This window comes from Pelobates fuscus, chromosome 10 (assembly GCF_036172605.1).
Source record: "Pelobates fuscus isolate aPelFus1 chromosome 10, aPelFus1.pri, whole genome shotgun sequence".
NCBI classification, from domain to species: domain Eukaryota; kingdom Metazoa; phylum Chordata; class Amphibia; order Anura; family Pelobatidae; genus Pelobates; species Pelobates fuscus.
The window spans coordinates 67,454,841-67,479,473 of NC_086326.1; the positions used below are offsets into that span (position 1 = coordinate 67,454,841).

At 39.3% G+C, this 24,633-nt stretch overlaps 1 protein-coding gene across 1 annotated transcript in view; it reads left to right on the plus strand.

Moving 5' to 3' along the window:
* KIF20B (kinesin family member 20B) overlaps positions 1–24,633 on the plus strand; it is an 84,743-nt gene that overhangs the window by 38,020 nt on the left and 22,090 nt on the right. The window contains exons 12-22 of the mRNA XM_063433835.1: positions 10–172; positions 1,401–1,712; positions 2,106–2,245; positions 10,116–10,260; positions 11,581–11,788; positions 13,414–13,475; positions 13,616–13,735; positions 15,392–15,518; positions 19,178–20,285; positions 20,611–20,749; positions 21,772–21,894. Of these exons, the coding sequence (XP_063289905.1) occupies positions 10–172; positions 1,401–1,712; positions 2,106–2,245; positions 10,116–10,260; positions 11,581–11,788; positions 13,414–13,475; positions 13,616–13,735; positions 15,392–15,518; positions 19,178–20,285; positions 20,611–20,749; positions 21,772–21,894 (2,647 nt within the window). The remainder of the gene's footprint in view (positions 1–9; positions 173–1,400; positions 1,713–2,105; positions 2,246–10,115; positions 10,261–11,580; positions 11,789–13,413; positions 13,476–13,615; positions 13,736–15,391; positions 15,519–19,177; positions 20,286–20,610; positions 20,750–21,771; positions 21,895–24,633) is intronic.

The window sequence follows — 24,633 nt, forward strand, 5'->3', positions numbered from 1 at the left end:
ATTGTTTAGGGCTCATCAACACGTCCCATTTCGAGAAAGCAAGCTCACACACTACCTTCAAAGCTTCTTCACTGGCAAAGGCAAAGTGAGCATGATTGTAAACATTTGCCAGTCTGCCTCTTCGTATGATGAGACTCTAAATGTTCTGAAGTTCTCTGCTGTGGCCCAAAAGGTAAGGCTTCCAGGATTATGTCTTAATGATCTTACTTTTTTTAATGAGCTGAAGTAATAATTGTGAGTTTAATTATACCAACCTGACTGGAGATATATTTTTAATCTTGACCAGCTGTAATAAATACGAAGGGTGTTTGTAATATTTCTTATGTATATAGTTTCTTCTTTACGTGGCTTGGTGTAATATTCTTTTAAATCATTAATATGTCTTTCTGTATAAAGATTTATTTTTATTTTATACTCCATTAAATCCATACACGTGAGAAAAGCTTAACAGACATTAAACAGTGGATGATTTTTGCTGGACTCGGAAAGGTAGAGCACAGGTCCTTTTTCCCACTGTTTTATATAGCTGTAATGACGTTGGAACCTTTAGCCATATAAGGACACATATTACTACCATTCCTTTTGGTACACACCCACTTTTTAAATCTTCTCATGGTACAAAATCGCAAATTACCATCTGTTCCTTTCACCAATTTTTTATTTTTTTTATTTTTATATAATGATGTGAAAGACAAAAATGGTACTATGTTTGCATCAAATGAAATTCATTGTTACATGAACTGTTCTTGGTACATGATGGAATTCATGCACCAGCAGGGAAGAAATCAGGGGAAAGGAGTGACAAGAAGTAGAGGCAACCTAAGGCTAAATCACCCAGATGCTAAACATATTTGTAGAGAGTGCTAAGGAAATTCATGGATTCAAACTTCTAGAGGAGTGCTCCATGGTTTCATGGTGTTAAACCTTGTTTTAAAAAGGTACCAACCTTTGACAAATGGGGCATGAAGGCATTTCTATTGGTGAAATCGCAGTGACGTGGACAGTGTCTTTGTTTAATGATGTTATTCAGTCAGGCTATGTAAAAGAGTGATAGCTCGTTCATGAGTGAGCAAGGCTCTTAGGGTGATATAAAACACACACCCGAGGCCAAAAGGATTGTGCCATAGGGTATAACCATCAGATTAAAGTCTGCTCTAGTCCTATAGAATACAAGTAGATGTGTTGAAAGCAGATCTAAATACCAGTGTAGCAGCTGCTTGACTGCTTGGAGCTAGTCTCCTTAACCATTGTGTGATAGTTACTTTCTGGGTTGTTTGAGTCTTATTATCTGTGAGAATTTGTTTTTTTTGTTTCTTTTTGTATATCATAGCATTTGGGAGGGGCAGTGGGATATTTTTTCTTATAAGTTTAGTTTTCTTCTGTCATTTCTCATGGAATAGGTTCTTATCTTGGAATCCACTCAAAATGTAGAAGGTCTATCACATGGTCTGAAAAAAAGTGCCAGAGAAGTATCATTTATTATAAATAATGCTGACAGCAAGATATGGGCATCGAGAAAACGAGCAACGGTACAATGGGATTCTCATTTGGAGGATGTCCAAGAGGATGGAGATAAGGAGGAATTTACAGAGGACTTTGAGGAGGAAGAGTGTCTTGACTGTACCAATCTAGAAGACGAGGATGACGACTGTCAGGAGGAAGATGATGATGATGAGGAGGAGGATATTCTTATTAAGAAAGATGCATATCAGGTTAGTGAGTCACCTATTCGGAACCTTTTGATGTTTTTTTATTTTTTTTATTTGGACGGTCTTCCTTTCCCTCCCTTTCTCCCCCGCCCACTTCATCATATATGATGGTTATAGCCTTGACAAAAAAAGTGCATGTTGTTGTGCAGCACTTGAACCCTGGTAAAGAGCAAAGGTAAACAGACCTGGTGCATCAAGGGATGATGTTCGTACTTGTAAACAAGAGAGCTGTTCAAAGTGTTTTTTTTATACTTCTATTACTCTCCAAAGTAAACATTTCAGTATTGTTTATCGGGTTATAGGATTAAGAAACTGTCGCCATAATTTGAGTGACCATTCCTCTTTAAATGTCAATGTAAAAAATCTTGTGTAACATGTTGCAATGTTGATTTACAGAAACTACTGGATCTTGTAGAAGGTCTGAAAACCCAGCTAGTTAATGAGAAAAAAGACAAAATCTTAATGGAACTAAAGATCCGTGAAGAAGTTGTAAATGAATTTACTCAGCACTTCAAGGAACGCGAAAAGGATTTTAGGTAAATATTTCATGTCGCTTAAGAGCAATATATAACTCCAGATATCCCTTCTGTATAAATAATTTTACCTTAAAACTGTTTAACTGTGGTTGGGAGGGTGCACAAGAGTTGCTGCCTGTCCAGCGTGCTTAAACACCTGTATAGCTATTGCACAGTGGCTTGCGTTTGAGTGTACTATTGTGACTTGTCTGTTCAGAAGCCAAACCGCTCAATCTAGCATCAGTGTATTCCTTCCTTGTCTCTAGTCTGACTCCTGATGAGTAATGATAATCTTGGTTTACATCTGCTAGATTAAGCAGGTAAGGTCTATGAATATGTGTAGATTCTGTTGAATTAATCATTGTGGAGATTTTGCAATATCTCTGCCATCAGAAAAATTATTTTAGCAAAGAGGCTTTAAACAGTTTCTTTGAATAACTTTCCTAGATGAGATATATAGAGAGTAAGATATTTATATATATATATGTATATGTATATGTATATTGCATGCATTGTGAGCAGCACCAAATTGAAGCTATTTATTACTCTAGAAAAAGAGAAATGTAATATATATGTTCTATATCTATATATCCCCTGCACTCACGCTTGAAAGGCAGTCCAATGCCGGGCGCACCACCAGAGGGTCGTTTTTAATGAGATTTGAATAAACTTTTTTGTTTTAAAAGTCCGGAGAGCAGCCTTCCCTTCTGTTTGTTCCTATATATATATTTATATTACAGCCGGGTAATATATATTGGAAGGCATAGCCTGAAGTTGTGGTAAGGGTTACCCGGCTATTTAAACTCAGGCCCACTACACCACAGGGCTGATGCTGCCTGGTTCATCCCTCCCACCTCTCCCTTTATACATATTACTATTACAGGTGGGCCCTCTTTTATTGCAGGCCTACCCGATACGTCGGTTTCGGCACACCACAACCGACTTGCTCATATATCTAACTTATCATGTATACGGCTTTTGTCCCCGACTACAAATATATATATATTTGTGCTCGGAATTTATCTAATACGTAATGGAATGTAGAAGGAGAAGCAAAGTTGGTTGAAGTGTGCCGAAACCAACGTACGAGTAGGCTTGTAAAAGAGGGCAAAAAGAGGATTCAAAGAAAACACACTTTATTGCAAGTTTATACAGCTTGTGTACTGAAAGCTAGTAAGGAGCTTTTACTCTGATTGAGGTATATATGTAACTAAGCTGAGGATTACCTGTGGCCCCATCACCTAGTGATGTGGACTGGGGTGTAAGAGCTTGGAACCGCTGATGCAGCGCTTCTGCGAAAAAGAGACCAGCGAAGGAAGCCATGATGTAGCTTACCTTAATTGAATGTTTAGACGTGAAGTAATGGCTTAGTACTGATAGTGTGTGGCTGACCTTGGATACGTAAAAGGGAGTGACAGCATAGGAGGTATAAATAAGATGCTTGATATGTAGGTTTAGAGGAAAAGGCAAAAAGTACAATAGTTTAAAAAAGTCTTGAATCAAGTAAACTCTACTTGTGACATGGAACAATATACAAAGCCCTGGCGTGAGTGATCGAGTAGTCGTGAAACTGCGTGAAGCGTGTGTATCTGTATGAGGTGTAACTGTGTGCTTAGTCCAAGATTATCTATTGAAAAGGTTGTATCCTGGATGGTATGTAGTAGGTCGTAGGGAGACCTTAAACTGAGCGTGAAAGAGCTTCAGCGGCTGTGTTGTGGAAACCAGGAATGTAAAAGCAGACTAATAAGAACTGAGTGGTTGCTGCCAGCCAAGTCAGCCTATGAAAATAGCCACAAAATGGTTAGAGAGGATGGCCGCCCGAACGTAGGCCAGGTGCCATGGTGAAGGGTGAATAGATAGTAGATTAAAGGCGTTGGACAAGTCCATCTTGCTCAACCAAGCCTTACTACTTGTTAAGTGATAGCTTGTATGGCATGATTGATTTGCATAGTGCAGTGAGAACTCCATAGCGGGAATGAGGGAGTTTGATGCTGGGAATGGATGTAGAGTGCGGTGCGGAAGAGGTCTATGATCAGACGTATTATAGGGTATAGTGAATCTCTACATCGATGGGAATGGTACGCCAAGATGAGAAGTGTGAAGACCGTAAGGAGGCGATCGTGAACCCAGCGTATGACTGCTGTGGACAGAAGGGGGTCCACCGTAAGAGGGTCAATGGGTGCAGATAATAGGTTAGGGCCTACGAGTGTATCTGTGGGAATGGCGATAAGGCCTGTGAGAAACCCGGCACCAGAATCTACCAGATGCCTAGCTGGGTTTAAATGCAGATAGTATATTAGAATAACAAAGTTAAGCTTAGTTGGGCCTATCTTAGGTGACAGATGGGCTGCGTATGTGGACTAGGTGTAGGTTCTGGAGCAGATGTGCAAAACCCTGCATGTAGTGAAATAGCATACCCCAGTATTAAAGTCATAGTGCACCTGAGCCTTCCCCAGAAATGAAGTGGTCAGCCCAGCTTGTCCCTCTGGCTGCCTCCCTGACTACTGAAGGGGTGGTGAGAAGTGGAAGTAGCTGTCTCTATGCGAGAGGTAATGATAAGCAGAGGAATGGGAAGCTTTAAGTCGTGGGTGTCACTCTTTGGAGTACTAAAATATCGCCAAGAATATAACCTTTGTACTGTAGGGAGTCTTGTGAAGTTACGTAGTGATGTTAGTTTAACGTCCTTTCCATTACTTTCTTAATTACTAGAATTACTTTCTCCATGGAAATTGGAACAGGGTGGGCCGGTGAGACGTATGGAGTAGTGATAGTGGGTGGTGGGGGACGGGGAGGGAAATGAGGGGTAAGCCAGACTGTATGACCGTGAGCGCCTGCCGGGCTTAATGAGACTCCTGGTGTGGCTATAGCCGATTCCATTTATCAGCCTGTTAATCATTTGGAGGCTGGCCAGGATAGCGACTGGGGTCTCCTGATTGGAATCTGAGGAGTAAGCTGACTGCCCTTGTGAACTAGAGCCGGGCCTGGGAACATTGGGCTGAGCTGTTGTGAGCCAGTGTAGTTCTGCCTTACCGGCAGTGGCTGGGGAGAGGATACCCCTGTGTCAGAGCTCTGCTGATATTTTTTTAGAATGTACCAGAATCCCAGGTAACTGAGGGTAGAAGGGGTGAGGGATTCCTACGGAGACCCTGGCCAGACTGGCGTGCTGGGTATTTCGTCCAACAGCAGACCAATTATCGGGATGGATACTTGTGACATTCTGAAAAAGAAATAATGATTTGGATAAGTAATGTGTCTTAGAGATATGGATGAGACCTTCAGAGAACTGGCCTGCTAGCTAGTGCGAAGCGAAGAATTTACCTAGTACCAAGTGACAGGTGAGGCCCTGCTAGTGCCAAGTGGCGGAGAGAGGCTCTACCTATGATTTGGGCCGAGGGGATTTTGTGGCCACTTGAACGTGGTGGCAGGATGTCGGCCTCTTGGTGACCGGAAGAGATTTAAAACGTGTGGCCGTGACATGGGAAGCCCTAACTGTAGCCCTAAAGAAGGGCGAGCGAGGTGGCTAACTATGATTTGGTCGTGGGGCTGAACCTCCGTGTTGAGGTGGGGTGTAGACCTCACGGGACCGCAGTATTACTTAGGAAAGCGAAGGCCAGCGCCTAACCCTCAATGCCCGTTCTCTAGCCCAGTGTTTCCCAACCCAGTCCAAGGCACACCTACCAGTCCAGGATTTAAGGATTACCCAGTTTTGTCTAAGGTGTTTTTAGAAAAAACACCTTAGACACAACTGGGTCACCCCTAAATCCTGGACTGGTAGGTGTGCCTTGAGGACTGGGTTGGGAAACACTGCTCTAGCCTAATGGGGATTGTCTCTTAGAATGGTGTGATATAACGTATGTAGATACTTAACCTTGAGTGTTTGTCCTCTTTATTTGGGCAATGTGCCAGAAGATTACAATACATTCTTGCTTCTGCAAGGAACGGCCCAGTCCGGTAACCTTAGTGGGAAAAAGATGCTAGTGGGCCTGAGGCGTGCCACTAATGAGTGTAAAAATGTAGAACGAATGAGAAGGTGTGTATCAGAGATACTGTAACGTACGAACGTGGGTAAGCTGAGGGACCTGAACGTTGGTCCATAAATTAGAGACAAGACCCTGGGTTCCCATAAATGTAAATTTTTTTGAATGATACAAAGGCAAAGTGAGGCCTTAAGGAGAAACGTAATAGTAGTGAGTAAGATTACCAATACCTGATACTGCAATGCAGGGAACCAGGTAGACTGTAGGTTGTTGATGGCGTAGGACTTGGTGTCTAAGTAATGATATGTAGAAATAAATGACAAAACATGTACCGATAATATAGTAGTAATATGGTGGATTATGATTAAGATAATGTTGTTGACATTTTGTGAGAAATCTTAGCCCAGGTACGTTTTTGAAGTGCAGAACCCACTTTGGGAGGTGGGGGGTTGTATGAGGCCGTGGAGGTCTAATGAGGCCTCAAGGGAAAACGTAAAATGGTAAACCTTCTTACCTGTTACCGGAAATGCAGGATACTGGGTACATCTTCTTGGAGCTTTGTTTGAAGAAAAGTATAAGTAGTAGCAAGGTGGTGTAGGTTTGTGTGATTGATGCTTTTAAACGCCGTGAGGAATATCAGAACTGGCCTGTTGGAAGTTTAGAACCCACTTTGGGAGGTGGGGAGGCTGAATGAGGCCTCGAGGGGAAAAAGAGAACTGGTAAACCTACTTACCTGATACAGTAATACAGGGTACTGGGATACCACTTCTTGAAGACTGACTGGAGGAAAGTGGAGGTGTATTATATACGTAAATTATAAAAGAGAGAGTCAAACTGTGCCTTTTAAGAAGATTACCCTGTGAAAAATAGATGTCCCACAATTATGTGACCATGGACGGAAAATTTGTAAAACACATATATTTCACCCAATGATGACTTTAAGAGCCATATAATAAACTTAACATCAAATAGGAAAAAAATTAATGTGAGTGCTTGGTATAAGCAAAGAGACATAACTAGATATTTTATAGTAGATTAGTAAATTTAAACACTGTAGCCCCTTTCGTTCAGTTAACCGAATGAACAAGAGTACTTATAAATAGAAAGAACTACCGCATTCGGTAAATGGAACGCACAAAAGGATTTAAACGAAAGCCAATTGAATAATCAGCTGCAGGCTGTAAAGTGTAAATTAAAGAAAGGTTGCATGAAATAGCCGTTTGAACGTGTTCGGCTAAACGAACGTATGAAAGAACAGACGTACGGTAAGTGTGCACGTACGGTACATAGAATAAACAAAAGTAAATGAAAGCGCGTGTATTCCGCTGTTAGCCGCACGAACGCGGAAGTACACGAACAGCGTAAGTAATGAAGGGAGCCTATCCCTGAGTTTTTAGGCCCGAACGTGGGAAATAGCCGAACGCTATTTCCCACGTTATGCTTACGTGGACGTGCCGGTCTCGTGACCGGAAGCCGGGTAGCGAGTAGGGAAGTCTGGTAGAAGCCGGTGGACGGGCACGGAAGACGGAGGGAGGTAGGAGCTGCTGGCGATGGACTGTTTACTGGAGACTGACTTTGGCGGGAACAACAGACTGGAAGTGCTGGTTGCTATGGTGAAGACAAACCGCTTGCACAACAAAGGTAAATAGGGGGGTAGGGTTTATATAGGATCATAACTCCTCCCACAAATTCAGGCCAAATGGCATATATATATATATATATATATATATATATATATATATATATATATATATATATATATATATATATATATATATATATATATATATATATATATATATATATATATATATATATATATATATATATATATATATATATATAGACCCTCACAAAGTTGGAAATAAGGTGAGTGTTAACCCCATCTAAGGGGGGGGGGGTATTAAACACACAGGGTCAGGAATACATGTTTGTCTTCTGACCATTTACTGTTTCTTTAAGTGACATTTTCATGTAGTTCTTTAAAATCTGGAACAATTTTATTAAAAATGTGCACAGTTTTAGAATCATACTGTGGATCTAGATTTTACTATGCTTTTTCATTCCATAATGGGCATGATTTAAATGGATTCTGCAATTTCTAGAAGTTAAAGTGAATCTTCTGTTAACTGCAATGCATAGCTACTCCTAAAGCTATAAATATAGTATTTATCACAGTGGTAAATCATATATTTAATTGTTTTAAGATGTTATGCTAATACTTGACTACCTCTTATCGGTGCTGCTGTCATGCTCAGAGGTTCATCTTTGTTTGGACTAATGTAGCACCCAGCCCCTGGTCGTTTTTTTTTTTTTTGCCCCTTCTAACTTTATTATTATTCCCATAACGGTTACATTCTTGAGGTAAATGGTGGGAGTAGTTAGAGGCACTGTAACAGGTTGGTGCCTGGGGTAGTCACATATCACTACTAAATGTTTCACTTTGTTTAGCAGAGTTTCTTAGACCCTCGTCGGCATGAAGCTATGCCTTCAATGCCAACTTGATGGAGGGAGAGCTATGCTTCCACTTTGCGCCGTACTGTGGGCAAGCGCTGTGATTGACTCGGAATCCTCAGCTGATGCTCTCAGCCAATCACGGACGCTATGCCTGGTGTGATGTGAAGCAGAGCATTGCTTCGCCTCTGCCACACTGTTAATGACCAACCGCCAGGAGCTCGGTATCCACTGACAGAGTATTTCTTATTAGACTTTGAGTAAACCGTTTAGTAGTTATGTGGCTCCTGGCATCTACAAGTACAAGGCACTATAACCACTTCAAACTATTTCATTTATTAAGGTGCCTACAGCACTTAATAGTGTCAGTGCTATCGGGATACATCCCCTGGTAGATTTCCACTAGGGTACCACAGAAGAAATTTCAAAATGCAAGCTCCAATTCTGGATACAAATAGAGGGATATCAACATCAAAGGACGAATAGCCAGGATGTATAATAAAATATGAGATTTCCCATAAACTGAAGCCACTTCTGTATCAATTCAAGTTTACTCTGTATCCACCTTAAGAGTCGCAAAGTAAGATCAACATAGTGTTTAGTTAATTTATTGAACTACCCCTTTCCCCTAGTTTCCCGTCTTTGGAACAGAAAATCTGTGTCGTGCTTGTTTCCTAGTCCCACTAATAAAGCAAACTGTGCCTACATTGTTCGTCACAAGATTAGTGAAATGTAATAGTTCAAATATTAATAGGAAAATCACCCCCCTCTCCCCATTCACCCGCTACATCTTTCTTATGCTTTCCAAACCACTATGGGGGGAGACAGATCCAACTAATCGGCGTCCTCTCCCTAGGAATGCTTGAAAAGGACATTAGGCATGCCTAACAGATTTAAACGTGTAGTAGGAAAAACGCTTCACCTTGCAGCATCCTGACAGGGGAAGGAGAGAGTGTCTGGTCAGTGTGATTCCTGCAGAGCATGCTCCAGGTTTCTCTTTCCGTGCTGTTAGGCAGTGCAGGGAGAATGAGAAGTTTGCTCCTGCTGCACAAGGACATCCTATTTATGTCATGCGTGTGCTGGTCTCTACTGTATTAGTGGGTCAAAGATGGAGGAGAGTTTGAAGAAATTCCCCTAGCTGAACGGCATGCCCAATAATGCAGTCTTGCCAAGTTTAGTATAGGTTTATAAATGTTTGTTACAATATATATATATATATATATATATATATATAGTCAAGTGATTCATGCCCCTTTTACATTGTAAAGTTTGCATTGCTTTTAGTAAACCTGTTTGTCAACAAATTGTATAACTTTGTTTTACTGACCAATGGCCAGTTTTCACAGCAACATTTATTTATACTTGAGAGCTGACCGTGGATTGCTTTTATGTTTGCTAAAAGGATGTCTATGTATCTGCACTTTGTGAAGATGTGTTTTTATTTTTTTCTGTTTTTATAGTGAACGCTTGGAAAAAGAAAAAGAATTGATGGAAGAACGATGTGATGAAAGATTGGAGATTTTCCAGAATCTGGTGAAAAAATGTACAGAAAATGAGGATGGAAAACCCAAAACCCTAAGAAGTGAAACTGTACCTGAAAGTCAGGTATACAACTTTGTGAATCTGTCACCTCAAACTTACCTTACCCCTGTCGTTTCCTCTTTCAAATCCTTTTTTTTTTTTTTTTTTTTTTTGAGAAAAATACATAAGACAAAGTGGTCCCTACTTTATTTTATGTTTTAAAGAGAACTAGATTCGAAAAGAACAGATTCTGAAAGAAGTGAAGAGGAAACAATAGGAGCAATGCAAGTTTGAGGTGGTAGAGCCACTTTAATTGCTGTAATTACTTTAAACCTATTTTAGAAAACTTATGGAACCATTTGAGCTTTAGGTAGGGAAGGGATGTGACATATTTTCAAACTGGAGAGATTATATCCGTGAGGGTAAAATCTTTAACTAGTTTTTGTAAGGTGTGGTGATTATGGTGCGTTGATGCTGTTCCTCAATGTAAAACATTGCCTGGTATATGTGTATATATTTGCCCCCAAGACTGCCATACTGCCACTAGTGGCATTTCTGTCTTTTTGGGCACCTCTTGTGCCCCAAGCCACTTATGTTCATAAGATTGAGCAAAAGATTCTATCCATACATTGTGCAAGCAGTTATGCTAGTGAATGTATAGATTTATATACATAATGTATAGATTTTGAGAAGAAAAACTATTAAAAAGTGTGTGTGTGTGTGTTTTATTTTTTCCTTCTCTCCTGTCAGTCACGCCAAGGCATTGACTGACAAGGTAGAGCAGACAAGACCTCCCATAGGAGGTACCTCTGATCTCCTCCCATAACAACCACAGCTCATGCACTGTGGTTGGTATTGAAACTCCCTAGCCAGTGCTTCTTTTGCCTTTTTATCTTGTATAGTGCCATGTTTGCGGATTGCCTCATTATCATTTACAAAGATTCATACTGCTTTTGAAAGCTTTCCTGACTCTGGCAACAAAGCCAGCAAGCCAACAGCACTGATGAGATTTACCCTGCTTGGGGATGCATCCCAGCAGGGCAAATCAAAGAAGCTTTAGGGAGGAGCAGAGGACATCCAGCGGCACTAGAATGCAGGAAAAGTGAGAATCATTATATTTTACATTGAATACAGCATAACATGTGGTGTATTCAATGTACATGGAAGTGATTTATGGGAAGTCTTTTTTTTTTTTTCTATTACAGGTTCACTTTACCGTCAACGAGATGATTTTTGGTTTGTTGTAGTGTGTGTGTGTGTGTGTGTGTGTGTGTGTTACATTTGTATTTAAATATTTAACTTTAGTCTTTCTTCTGGACACTCTAAAAAAAAAAAAAATCGAATGGACATGTTTTAAGGTTAATTATGCATATAAATATATATAAATTTATTTCTCCTTGCAAGGTGGATGAAAACAGTATGCCTCTGCAAGGTCTTTTTACTTCAATGCAGACTGACTTGTCCGTAATTAAGAAGCAGGCGGTGGAAGCTCACATCCAGATAGCAGCAATTCCTGATATTCCAGACTTCACTGCAAACTTCGAAGAAAGGTTAAAACAAGTTTCTGCTGACCTTTCTAAAACCCAAGAGGAACTAAAAAAGAAATCGGACGGTATGTTCTCAAAATGTCTAGACACTGTTGGATACCCTCACAATGTTTAGCGCATTTGCTTTGCTTTGTTATAAGTGAAATATAAAATGTGTCACTTCATTTATACTGTCTTTACCCCAGTAATAAATGAACATAAGCATGCATAACTCCTATCAACCAACTGAGCTATGTAATGTTGACACCGTTTTGAAGGAATGTTCATAATCTTTCCACTCTTCATCTTCCATTGATTTATGATGTCCCTACTCCTGGACAACATTAAGGGCTCCTCTCATGAGTTCCCTTGGGAAGGAAATATTGGAAACGTGTCCAATTTAATTTATATCCATGCTTTCAGAAGGTCATTGTGAAGTTTGCAATGTCCTAAACGGCTATGAAACACTCTCTAAATGTTACTCTAAAATATTTTTAATAACAAATTAGAACTTTTAAAAAGCCAAATATATCTGAGCTAATCTCGTTGGTCTTTACATCCAACACACTGCTTACTTATTGGTATGATATTATCCTCCATACACTACGGACGCCAAGAATTCAATTTGTCAAACGAGGTGCATGTCACATGCAGCTAGATATTGAACGGTTTCTGAAGTATTTTCGTGCTTGGAACATCTGATACTTATCAGGGGCTTTCTCAGAAGAACCAAAACGCCACGACTAAAGGCATGCTTTACAAAACAGACTCTTCGAATGGCTTTGTCTCTTTTATCAAAGGAGAAAATAATCTCTTTTGTGAGCTACACTATTTCAGGAAGAGTTTGAGTCTCTTTGGAATTGTGGAAGAGTTGATTCAGTGAGTTCTCCCATTGAAGCTTGTTCAGGCCTCTTGGACCAGTTCTCATCAACAACCCCCCTCCCCCCCCCCCCTTCCCCTACATGTAGTAACTAGTTTCAGCTTGAGAACCACCATATGACCATTACTGGAATGTTACCCCTTTTGGTTTGCAACTATAGAATGAGTCCCAACGTCTACCTTTGAGTGAACACAACAAGGCCAGTAAAGTTGTTACCTTTTTGTCAGTAGTAATGGTATCCTTACTCCTATATCTCCCTGTACAGATAGTCTGGTATTATCCCAAAGTGCCTGCACAGTTTTATTGCCTCTAATCTTGTATAGTGCCATGATGCACATTGTTTCATGTTTGTGGATTGCCTCATTCTCATTTGCAAAGAAAGCTCATATATATATATATATATCTGCCTGCCTATAAGAGAGAGTGCTTTATATCCACTAAACAGTGATTTGGAAATATCAAAATGTAGTTAAAAATTTGAAACCGAATATTACGAAAAAAGACTAGAGGATGCGTCTACCTTCCCTTTCCTTGCTATCACTGCCAGATCAGATTCCTTGGTTTCCAACATGTATTACTGCTGCATTATTTCACAACAATGAAAAGAATCAAGAAGAGAGGGTAGATTACCTATGTACTTAACTTTTGCTAACATGAACTATATCTGCTGTACGTAAGTTGGAATTGTTAATTTTGCATGCTGGTAAGTTTGAGACTGGAGAATTTGCAATTATGTCAATTTTTACTTTAATTAGAAAATGTTTATCCCATCAGTGATAGCATTTCATTGAATTTGTATTATTCAGTAACTAATGTAATTTGTGAACACAGAGCTTGAAACCCAGATTGATCAATGGAGTCAAACAAATATTCGTCTGGAAGAAGCTGATAAGGTAAACTTTAATTTACTTCATTTGCTTACCTCTGTGTTCGAATAATTTAAAACTGTAAAAACAATGAAGAACATGTTCTGTGTGGGGTTTTTTTTTTCCTGCTCTAAATAATCTATTTTATTTATTTTTTCTTCTTTAAGAAACTTTTTTCACAGAGACAGCAACTTGATCAGTTGATGGAGATGATTCAACAAAAAGAATCTGCAATTGACAAGCTGAAAGATCTGGTGTCTCACTGGGAAGCAAAGTGTGAAGATTATGTAAGTTAATCCTTATTCTACAATTTTGGAAAATAAATGTACTGAAACAAAAAGGGGGGGGAGGGGGCCTTCAAACAAATGAACAGAATCATTACTAACCACAATGATTTTAAATCCAGCAACGTATTGGTTTACAACATTCTTGCTAAGTAGATGCTTCTAATATGTATGGCAAAGTCCTTTTTTCTTTATAATTTTTGAAAAGGGGAGAAGAAAAACAAACAAAAAATAAAGTTAAAATCATAGAAAAATGGTAGCTATCCACCAAACCAGGATAATCCTCCACTCAACCATTAACAAAAAGGTTCACTTGATATTTTGACATTATCCTCTAAACTCTTCACTTACCTTTCTCCTGGGATGGGAACCTAGGTCGTGAACGCAATACCTCCTTCCCTCCCCTCTGAACTGACCCTCTTCGGGTTGGCATCTATCTCACCTCTAACCACCTGTCCACTTGTTTTTAATCCCTCATCCCTCTAACGGCATATAACCCATCTCAGTCAGGATCCAAACGAACACATACCACATTCTGTCTCACAAGAGAGGGGATAAAACCAGACTATCCACCTTTCAAGCACACCCCCTCAATTAGATTCCCTACCTAAAGCGGCTACTACCAAACTGCTAAAACATCATGCTTGCACAACCACTCTCACTGAGGAGTTAGGATCCCAACAGCCTTCATCAGTGGCCATGCTCAATGCCCCTGAATGAGCCCTGACAAATGGAAAGAAACACACCCCTCCCCAGGGAGATTCAAGAAAGCACCATAGACCTTGCTTAGAGCATACCTACAGATACTGTAACAATTTGAGACGCTAATGTCCCACTCATCATTGTCTCCAGATTGTGGCATATTAATCTTCTGTATTTCTGTACTTTTGTATCTTGCTGAAAAAAAAAAACAACTTATAAATAAAGAATAAAAAAATAATAAATATATAAAACAATATGTGATATGAAAGGAACACTCCCATCTCCCTAAGTGCTCAATGATATTATGGGGCAGGAATAACTGGGTTCCATCTTTCCTCCAGGATTTGGTCCCAGGTGCCCGAGAACTCTGCAAAGTCTGACCATGGCAGCAGAAATAGGATGAGGCGTGGCACGTGATAGTCTGAGAGCGTCAGCTGACGCTCTCAGCCTATCACTGTCTGCCCACTGAGAGGAAAACGTGTGTATTATGTTTGTATGTCTATTTTTATATACACATATATGTAACTGTTTGTCATTTTTGCAAAACACAATTGCTAAATTAATCTTTTGTATGGCTCTTACTATGTTTTTGTTTTGCTCTGTGTCTCAAACCATCATTACCCCAATTATTTTATGCATGCTGATGGCTTGATGGAACAGTACCTGAGTAGGCATGTGCTTGTTATTGCACTTCGCTTAATATGCCTAATGCAACATGGAGAGACACTTTTTCCAGTTGTTTGTAAATACGTTTTTATACCTGTCTTTGCTGAATTCTTCACTCCAGTAAATGCTTTAATGGAGTTTTATTATAGAGTTGAAGAAAAGAGGAACTGTCCCTATCAACAAAAAAAATAATTTTAATTTTCTTTTTTCTTTTAATCGTGAAGTGTTGTAGCCAGGATGCATACCTTTAATTCTTCTCTTATCGTATTTTCATGTTTGAATGCGTTGCAGGAGAGGTCAGTGAGTGCAATTAGAGGAGAAATGGCAAAAACCAGTGTCAGTGCTTCTGTTCCAGTTGGGCGAAAGCGAGCACCTGAGGATCAATCTCTCCATGAGGATCAGCCTCCTTCAAAGAAAGGTATCTGTTCAGAGAGCCAAAGCACGAAAAACCCATTTTGCTATGTCTCCATGCAAAGACAGAATGCTGCGAATCGCAGACTTTTTCGTCGAAAAAGAAGAAAATCTATTGCTTCCAACGATGTAAAAATAAAATGACTAACGTTTTGAGTAGCATTATCAAGCTTGCTGGCTATCCATCAATGCTTTTGTTATAAATATGTAATAAAACACTTTTTTTATGTTTTTGTGCTTCTTCCTTCTCTGCCTCAGTTTTTAACATTTCACTGTATTTTCTGAACTAAAAAAGCATGCTTCTATACTGTGTGTTTTAATGCAATCTCTCTTTTAATCAAACTAACCTTTAATTGCAACATCTTGTTTCAAGCAGCATGTTATGCTTTTAATGAAAATCATATAATTGTTGGCCAACCTTTTAGTGTCAGTGGGTGTATATTATGATTACATCTTCATGACCTTAGTATATATATTTGATCTTTAAGTTAAATGTTTGCCTTCAAGAAGAAAAAAAATCATTTCTTCAGCTAGATTATCTCCAAGGCTAATAAAATTTACTTTTTCAAAGCAGTTACCATCACAGCTAGAAAACATAACTTGCTTGTATACATTAACATTTCTCTTTTAATTTTTTAGCTACTGTTCCCCCGCATACCCATTTTCTTTTGTTCCATATCGTTCTGTCTCTCTCCTCTGTATTCTACTTGACGTGTTTTTCTTGTTAGCCATTTGCGCCAGATTTTTGTCAAAGCACCAAACTAGCCAGTGTTGACAAGTATCAGTCTTTTACAGATACATCCTCATTTTCAGGCTAAGGTATCTGTCTACAAAAAAAAGTTTAGTTTTCATCGTTAGTCTTGCTGCACTTACGTTGTGGAAATTATACCATATACGGACTTTGTTTTAAATTTCTGGTGCCTTATATAAAAAAAACCTGCAATCTCCAAAAATGATATTCCTTACAATAAGCAGGCTTATGGTTTTGATCCATGAAACTTAATCTCTAATCTAAATTTGTTTTATGTGCTAGCTACGGTTTTAATGTTTTGTATCTGTTAACCCCTTTAACATCACTTTTTTTTTGTTAAGGATAGAATTATCCTTTATTTTTAAATGGGCAGTTATATTTCATCCACCCATGAATACAAACTTTCTTGAGGATACATGGCATCCAATTCGGTTATCTACAATATACAATATGTATAGGTTTACCAAAGAGAAACAAACAAAAAAAATCATTTAACAAACCGTAAAAGTCTCAAATTCAGTTGCTCAGTTAGTTGAGACAAAAACCAAAGATCTCTAATTCAGATGCTCAATCCACATATGGAAGAAAAGAGGGAAAAGTCTTAAGTCAGGTTGTTTAAACTTTAAAGTTAGGTATGGTAATTGTGCCAACTCCAGGGGCATTCTTTGACTCTGTTGAGGGACAATAAAAAATGAGTTTTGTATAAAAGTGTGTGAAAAAGAGATTCCAAGAATCATGCTCAGTGGAAGCAGCATTGAGTTGTGGTGTGAAAGTTTTTTTTTTTTTTTTTCATTTGGAGAAAGGCATAAAGTGTGATGCAATAATATTGCAGAGGGCAAACCAGAGAAGTCCTCTCCGCATATCACCTTTAATAGTTGGAAGGACGTCTGTCTAAGAATCTTAAGTTGGTAATGTGGACAGGTGTGCAGAAAATACAAACTAGGGTTTTTTTTTGTTTTTGTTTTTTTAAATGAAAAAGTGGTGCTAAACATTAAAATACAACCCGGTGCAGCTAAAAACCACCCAAGTGTATTGCCACTCCTTACACTTAATAGACCATTAACATCCATACAATAAAAGGTGACCGTGCACACCGTGATTTTATATATTCCCTTTCAATATAAAATCATATATACAACCTGCATGCTACTAGCATAAAAAATACATCATACTGTAATATGTAAAACCAATAAGGAGATAGTGATATCACTTGGAGAACTCAATTTACAAAGCCTAGTAGAAGTAAGCTCTGCACTGTAAATGCACTTCATCCACAATAGGGGTAATTGGATACAGTAGCAAGGTCACTGTAACTTAGATGAATTTTCACCATCCAGGAAATTTGGGAACCAAAACAAAGGTATACAAACTTTATTGTAACCATAGTTATAAAAAAGAATAATAACAGCACAACGTGTTTCACCCGTATAAGGTTTTCCTCAAGTGCAGTAACTTATAAGGTCGAAACGCGTGATGCTGCTTTTATTGCTATTTTGTAACGGTTACATATAAGCGTTTCTATCTTTTTATAGTGGTAGTTTTATACTGGGGTCACACTTTGCAGTACCAACGCATTTTAAATGGGAAAATCACTGTCTTTTAACCCCTTAAGGACACATGACATGTGTGATATGTCATGATTCCCTTTTATTCCAGAAGTTTGGTCCTTAAGGGGTTAATCTATTATCCCTTAAATTTAGCAAATATGCATTTGTGCAGTGTGAAAAAAAACTTATGTAAAAATTCTCACCTATTTGTTCTGGAACTCTGTGCATCTTTATTGGTTGCCTAGCAATCATGGTTTTAAACTCTGTCCTTTGTACCTGGCAATCAGCATAGAAAAAAAGAAACTGAGCAGCTCTTAACATTAGCTATAGGTATTTTATTATTTATTTTTTGCTGTGAAATTTATAATTCCCCTTGTGGTGCAGTTAAAATAAAAATAGAAATCCATGTTAAGTATTATTTGCAGATAAGTTATAGCTTTATCACCGTAAAGTATATTTTGGTGACTGACCCCAATAAAATCTTACTGCAGATTTCACCACTATTGAGCTTTACAGGACCTAACTCTTTGTCAGTCCAGATCATGTAGCCTTACATTCTAGGAAATGTATGCTAGGAATAGTGTTTGGTTCTTGCTGATAGTTTCAGCAATGTGAGCTAATAAAATAAAACATTCTCGAACAATAAAGTGATCATTTGTGTGATGACTGTGATTTCAGACCGTGCTATGAGCCGTCAATATTGGTACTGTTTTCAATTGCAGATTAATGCAGTTTCAAATATGGTTTAATTTCTTACAATGGGGGGAGGGGGCAGGCTACTTCCTTGGATGCATCACCCCTTTGGAGACCTATGTTTTGTTTTTTTTAATGGTTCGTCTGCTCACACTAAAAACTGCCAGAGATATCGAAGCCAGTGTTACTCTCACTAGTTGTCAGGAGGGATTGTAGGATTATCATGTGTCCAAAATGCTGTATGCCAGTTACTCATCGTAAAGTGAGAAGAAATCTTTGAAGCAGAGGGGAATCGAAGCTGCTCCCCCTTTTTACCCTCTCTTTTTGGTCTTTTCTTTTCAAAACATATTTGAGTAGTGGTACCATTGTTCATGCACAAGTGTACATCTAAAAAAAAAAAAAAAGCCAACCATAGTACAACACAATGTTCGTATGTCCTTGAAGAAAGTGAACAGTTTTTGTTATTTCATTTAACATACGTTTATATTTTTTATTCAGCAACTCATGCACCTTACAAAAAATCAAAAACAATGTCTAGAGGGGGGATTGTGCAATGAAATACATCTGTAACTATACATTTTAAACACTACAAATACTGCTGTTTATATGCATAAACCTTCTTGTCACAAACCCTTAAAGCATAATGATTCAATTGTTCAACCTTTCCTCTTGCAGAGCATTTTCACGTTGATGCAAACATTTCAACAGACATCATACAAACATACGGTCAAAACATTAAAGAAGAGTCTAACATCATACAAGAATTGGAAGCTGACAAGGAAAAGTTAAAAAATCAAACAATTACCCTCAATGAAACGGTTACCCTCTTGGAAAAAAAGCTTGCTATTAATGAGGAGCAGCTAATGGCAATGGAATCCAAACATAATAATATAACTTCTGAACTTAAAACATACAAAGAACTTGCTTCAAACCTGGAGGACACTGTTAAAATGTTGACTCAGGCAGTAGATCAGAACAAACAAAATATTGCTAACAAAGTGGCAAAAATACAAACAATCCAAAATAAACTTGATGAGTTTGGCAAGAGTGAGGTGAAAGAAAGTTCTGTTGATTTTTGGAATCTAAACGCTTCTCTGGACACCACCAAAACAAGCCTCAAGAATTGTTCTGAAGTTAATCTGAAAGGGGGTCAAACAGGGATGGTGGATACAGGTCGAGAAAGCACTTTCTACAGTGCAGTAGAGGGCCTGTGGAGAAAATGCCAACTTGTTCTTCAGGAGTCAACTAAAAGGAATGCACTGATCCAACAACTGGAACAAAAAGTAGACCGCTTGAACCACGAATTAGCATTCTTAAAAAATGAAAATAACAATTTGCAATGTGAAAAAGATAGCAATTCTGTTAAAGAAAGCCTAGTCGAAGAGAAGACGGGCCTGATAGGCCAACTGCAGAGTCAGTTGTCTGAAATGACCAACCAAGTGGAGCTTAAAAGAAAGCAAGAGCTTCAATCAGAAAAGGAAATACTGACACTTAAAAATCAAGTTGATGAAAAAAATCAGAACTTGATGGAAAAGGAAAGCTTGCTGGATACCTATAAGTCAAAATGTGAAAAGCTTGACGCTTTGGAAGAACAGATCAAAGTAAAGGCATCTGCTGTTCAGACACTAGAGAAACAATTAGAGGAGAACATGAACAAGCATAATGAAGAAAAAATAAAGTTAGAGAAGAAAATTACTGATATGCAAGGAAAACTTACAGATGTCAAGAATTCTGCTAACCTAAAGCAAAAGACTGTGGACCAGTTAACAAAAGAAACAGAACTGTAAGTATGGCTACATGTGAAGCGTAATGGGTTTTATTTCATTAAATACTATACAAGCTCCTAGATACCTTTCTTGTTAAGGATTTCTATTCAAGTAGAAAACATTACTTTTATTTATTGTAAATTAGTTATTGATTCTTTTTGCCCTTACATAGTCCTCTAATTCATGACTTTAACCGTATTGGTTTTTAATGATTTCATGGGAAATTTGTTGTAAAATTGACTTTTTTCCTCTCAAGTGACAGCAACCAATCCTGCCTTTATTTTCCTGAATATAGTTCAAACAATTATCTTTTCATTTAATGCTACCTACTCTATTACTAAGGTTAAAGCAAGATCTTTCACAAAGAGCTGCCGAGGTAAAAAATCTGCAGATCGATCTCCAGAGAAGGGAAGAGGATTACACTGACTTGAAAGATAAATTGGCTGATGCTAAAAAACAAATACAACAGGTGGAGAAAGAGGTTAGTGAATTCATTTTTTTTTTGCCTAAATGATTTCATTTAAACACATTTTTAACTAATGTGCATATGCACTACAACTGTGTCTCATGCAACAACACTGTTAAAGTGTTCCAAAATAATTTAAATATTTTTTATCTTTTTGAGATCTTGACTTTTGCATTGCACAGTATAAATAGAATCACAAGTTGTCATTGAAAATGCAATATTATCAGGGGAGGGCTTGCAACTGTTCGCCAAGGGAGGGAAGGGGCAAAGTACAAATGGATGTTGTCACAGATGTTGATATGCATGGTGCTACTTATGTGGAGTACATGATATATAGGTTTAATAGATGAAGTCTGGTTGAGTTGTAGCCTGCACAGCATTAGGGAGTGTTTAACCCCTTAAGGACCAAACTTCTGGAATAAAATGGAATCATGACATGTCACACATGTCATGTGTCCTTAAGGGGTTAAAGAGATCAGGCCCAGATTTTTGTTTCCTGTGACTCCATTGCTACCACTTACAACTGGAGTGTGTAATGAATGCCATGAGCACTGTCTCATCTCACTCTACGGTCACTTGTCACCACTAGGAACCTTAATACATACTCATCATAGTCTAGCAGCCTGGTTAATCCCAGATACTGCTGTCTATATCACCCAAGCCAGGACTGGAGAGCACTTAGATCGTGATCGTGCCTGTTGCCTCACTAATTCAGTACTGTGCCAAAAGACATCCCAATGCACTTCCCCCTATTTTAGTCTTCACAAAGCTGCAGCCCGCAACTCTCTGTGCTCAGGTCCTCTTGCCAGCCCTTCCTTGATCGTCTATTGAATAAAATGTAACATCTAGAAGTACTTGTGGATCATAAGTCTCATACCTTTTTAAAAATCCCAATATTGATTTATTGTTGTTTGAAAATGTTGACTACATATAGAAAATATTTTACCTTTAGAAACATGTTGGTTCCTTAATCCCATCTTTTTATGAGAACTTCAAAGCATTGTCATCAGAAGCTATTTGTGAAAAATGTCTTCCAGGTCTGTGCCATGCGTGAAGAAAAGAAACTGCTAAGTAACAAAGTTAACGAATATGAAAAATTAAAGAATCAGATGTCTTCTGAATTGGAGATGAAGCAGCGTACTATTCAGCAGCTTAAAAAGGTTACTACTATATCTAACATAATTTTGGCAGTTTTTATGCTCTCAAATTTGCAATTGCAAAGTATTATTCAGGCAGTTTTTTCCCAAATATATGTGCCTAAATACTAAAACCTATAAAGAGGTCCAATGAAACCCCCCAGTCTTTGTGAACAACAAAACCTCTCTCCTTCCACCTACCCAAAAAGTATATTTTAAAATAGGATTCATAAGAATGTTTGTTTATTTTTCTTCAAATAATACATCCGTCAAATCACTTTATATGTAAAGAAGTGCACATTTACAGTTTCAGGGGAGTCTCCGTTACATTGTGAAAAACCTTGTTTATGCATTAAACCAATTACTGTGGACAGCTGCATATAGCTTTTTTTTTTTTTTTTTAATTCTTTATTTTTGTTGTGCAAGTAGGTACATTGTTAGGTTAAGCGCCACAACAGCGCACACATTGTATACATGGTAAACAGTGGCAGGAGTATATGCACAGTTTTTGTTTTTGATACTTAAACAATCCTATCTTAACCAATGAGTATGCGTAATAAAATGTAGTATACATGGTAGGTAATTGTTGAATACCAAGGAGTCATGCAAGTTAAAACTTGCTAGATTTAACAAATAATAAGTGACATATAGGGTTAACTTTGAGCCCCGGCTATGGTTGAGCATCTTAATTGCTATGCTTTGTTAGGTTTGGAAGAGGTGTGTAGGAATAAACAGTGGATGTAACTAGCTGGTATATTTTTAGCAGTTTAACTCTTGTTGGGTAGGTCGAGTGTGTAAGGTGTTGGAGGTGTCTTGAGGACGTGTCTAATTATGCATCCTATGTGAAGCGCTCTGTATCCCTGAGATCTGGGGGGGGGGGGGGGGGGGGGGGAGGAACAACAAATGTCGCCCTGTTGTCTGAGTGGTGCGGTAAGTGTCATTTCTCTCTACTATCATTCTTTCTTCTGTGGTAGAGTGACACGTGGGTCAAAGGAGTAGGGCTAGAAAGAACTCGCAAGAATGAAGAAAATAAAGAAAAAAATTAAATAGATAAAAATTGAAAACTTTGAAACTTATAGTCCGTTGACTAAAACATTTGAACTACATACAGTCTCGGACCATGGTGTGACATGGTTTCATAAGGTGAGAGTCCTGATATGTGGCCGGAGGTCTCAGTTGCGCCAGCCGTTTGCGTGATCTGTGTTGCCTGCCGAGGGACGAAGGTGGTAGCTGTCGTAGGGTTCCACCTGTGTGTGGCCAGTTTAGCCGGATGAGGTGCTTGTGGCTGCAGGGTGGTCTGTGGGACCGCATCTTGGAGAGTGTGAACATAGTGTGGTGTGTCCGCGTAGAGCAGGGGTAGGCAACCTTCGGCTCTACAGATGTTTTGGACTACATCTCCCATAATGCTTTTACAGCCATATTGCTGGCAAAGCATCAAGGGAGATGTAGTCCACAACATCTGTAGAGCCGAAGGTTGCCTACCCCTGGCGTAGAGGAACAGTAGGGTCTGCGAAGGGCGCCACCGGTACCGAATGTTATGTTCCCGTAGAAGGGTGGTAAGAGGCTGCAGGGTTCTCCGCCATTGCAGTGTAATGCCAGATATATCTACATAGGAGAGTTCCAGGTTTTCGAATTTATAAGTGGGGGTCCCTTTTATAGCGGCCTGGACCGCCATTTTGTCTTTACCAGTTTGAAATTGGACCACCAGGTCCCTGGGTGCTGCGGTCGTGCCTTCTGTGGCTTGGGTATTCGGAACATTCCTGTGAAGGCTATGGTTTTGGCCTGTCGTGGCGTGAGCAGGGACACCATCAGCCTTCGCATGAAGTGCGGGATTTCCGCCTCTGGTATGTCTTCGGGTACTCCTCTTAACTTTAGGTTTTTGCTGCATCTTTTGTCTTCAAGATCTGTGAAGCGCAGGTCCGTGGCGGCCTGTTGCTTTTTGAGGGCTTGGACCTCTTGTTCCAGGACCATGATCTTCTTGGAGTGAGTGTCAGCGGAGGCTTCCACTGCCCCCAACCTGCCCACCAAGCCAAGGTCTGCCCGGAGCGAGGTTACGTCCGTCTGGATTGTTTTTTTCAGGTCCATAAGCATCTCCTGTAGGGCCGCCTCCGTCACCGGGGTCGGGTCGGCGCTCCGAGGGACTGGCTGTGGGTTTGCCGGGGCCGGTATTGTAGTGTTGCTCAGACTGAGCGGGAAGTCGTCTGAGGAGTCTGAATAATCGGTAAAGTCGGCCGCCATTTTGGGCCCTTGCGCTCCATGCGCTTGGTGGAGCATTTCCCCGATGTTCATTCCCTGTCTGGGTTTGTCAGGTTTCTGTTTTATAAGCTTTTGCCCCATGGTGGTCAGGGCTATTTTTTGTGCTTTTTTGGAAGAAATTCCAGTGGGCAAACCGTGATATATTGCAGTTTTGACCCAAAGCATACACGTCTGTTCTCATTCAATGCTTAGCTCCGCCAGGGATGTATTTACCACAAGGCCAACAAGGCATTTGCCTAGGGCGGCCCCTCGTGTTCTGGGGGCTGTCCACCTTACTGTGAGTGAGTGAGTGAGTGTAGCTGCCAGAGTGTGTCTGTGAGTGAGAATGGGTGTGCCTGTGAGTGTGTGTATGTCATTTTATGTGTATCTGAGAGTGTGTGCCTGTCAGTGAGTGGGTGTGTCAGTGAAAGTGTGTGTTGGTTAAACAGTGTGTGCCAATAGACTGTATGTGTGTGCCAATAACTGTGTATCTGTCAGCGAGTGTACATTAGTGCATGTATCAATGAG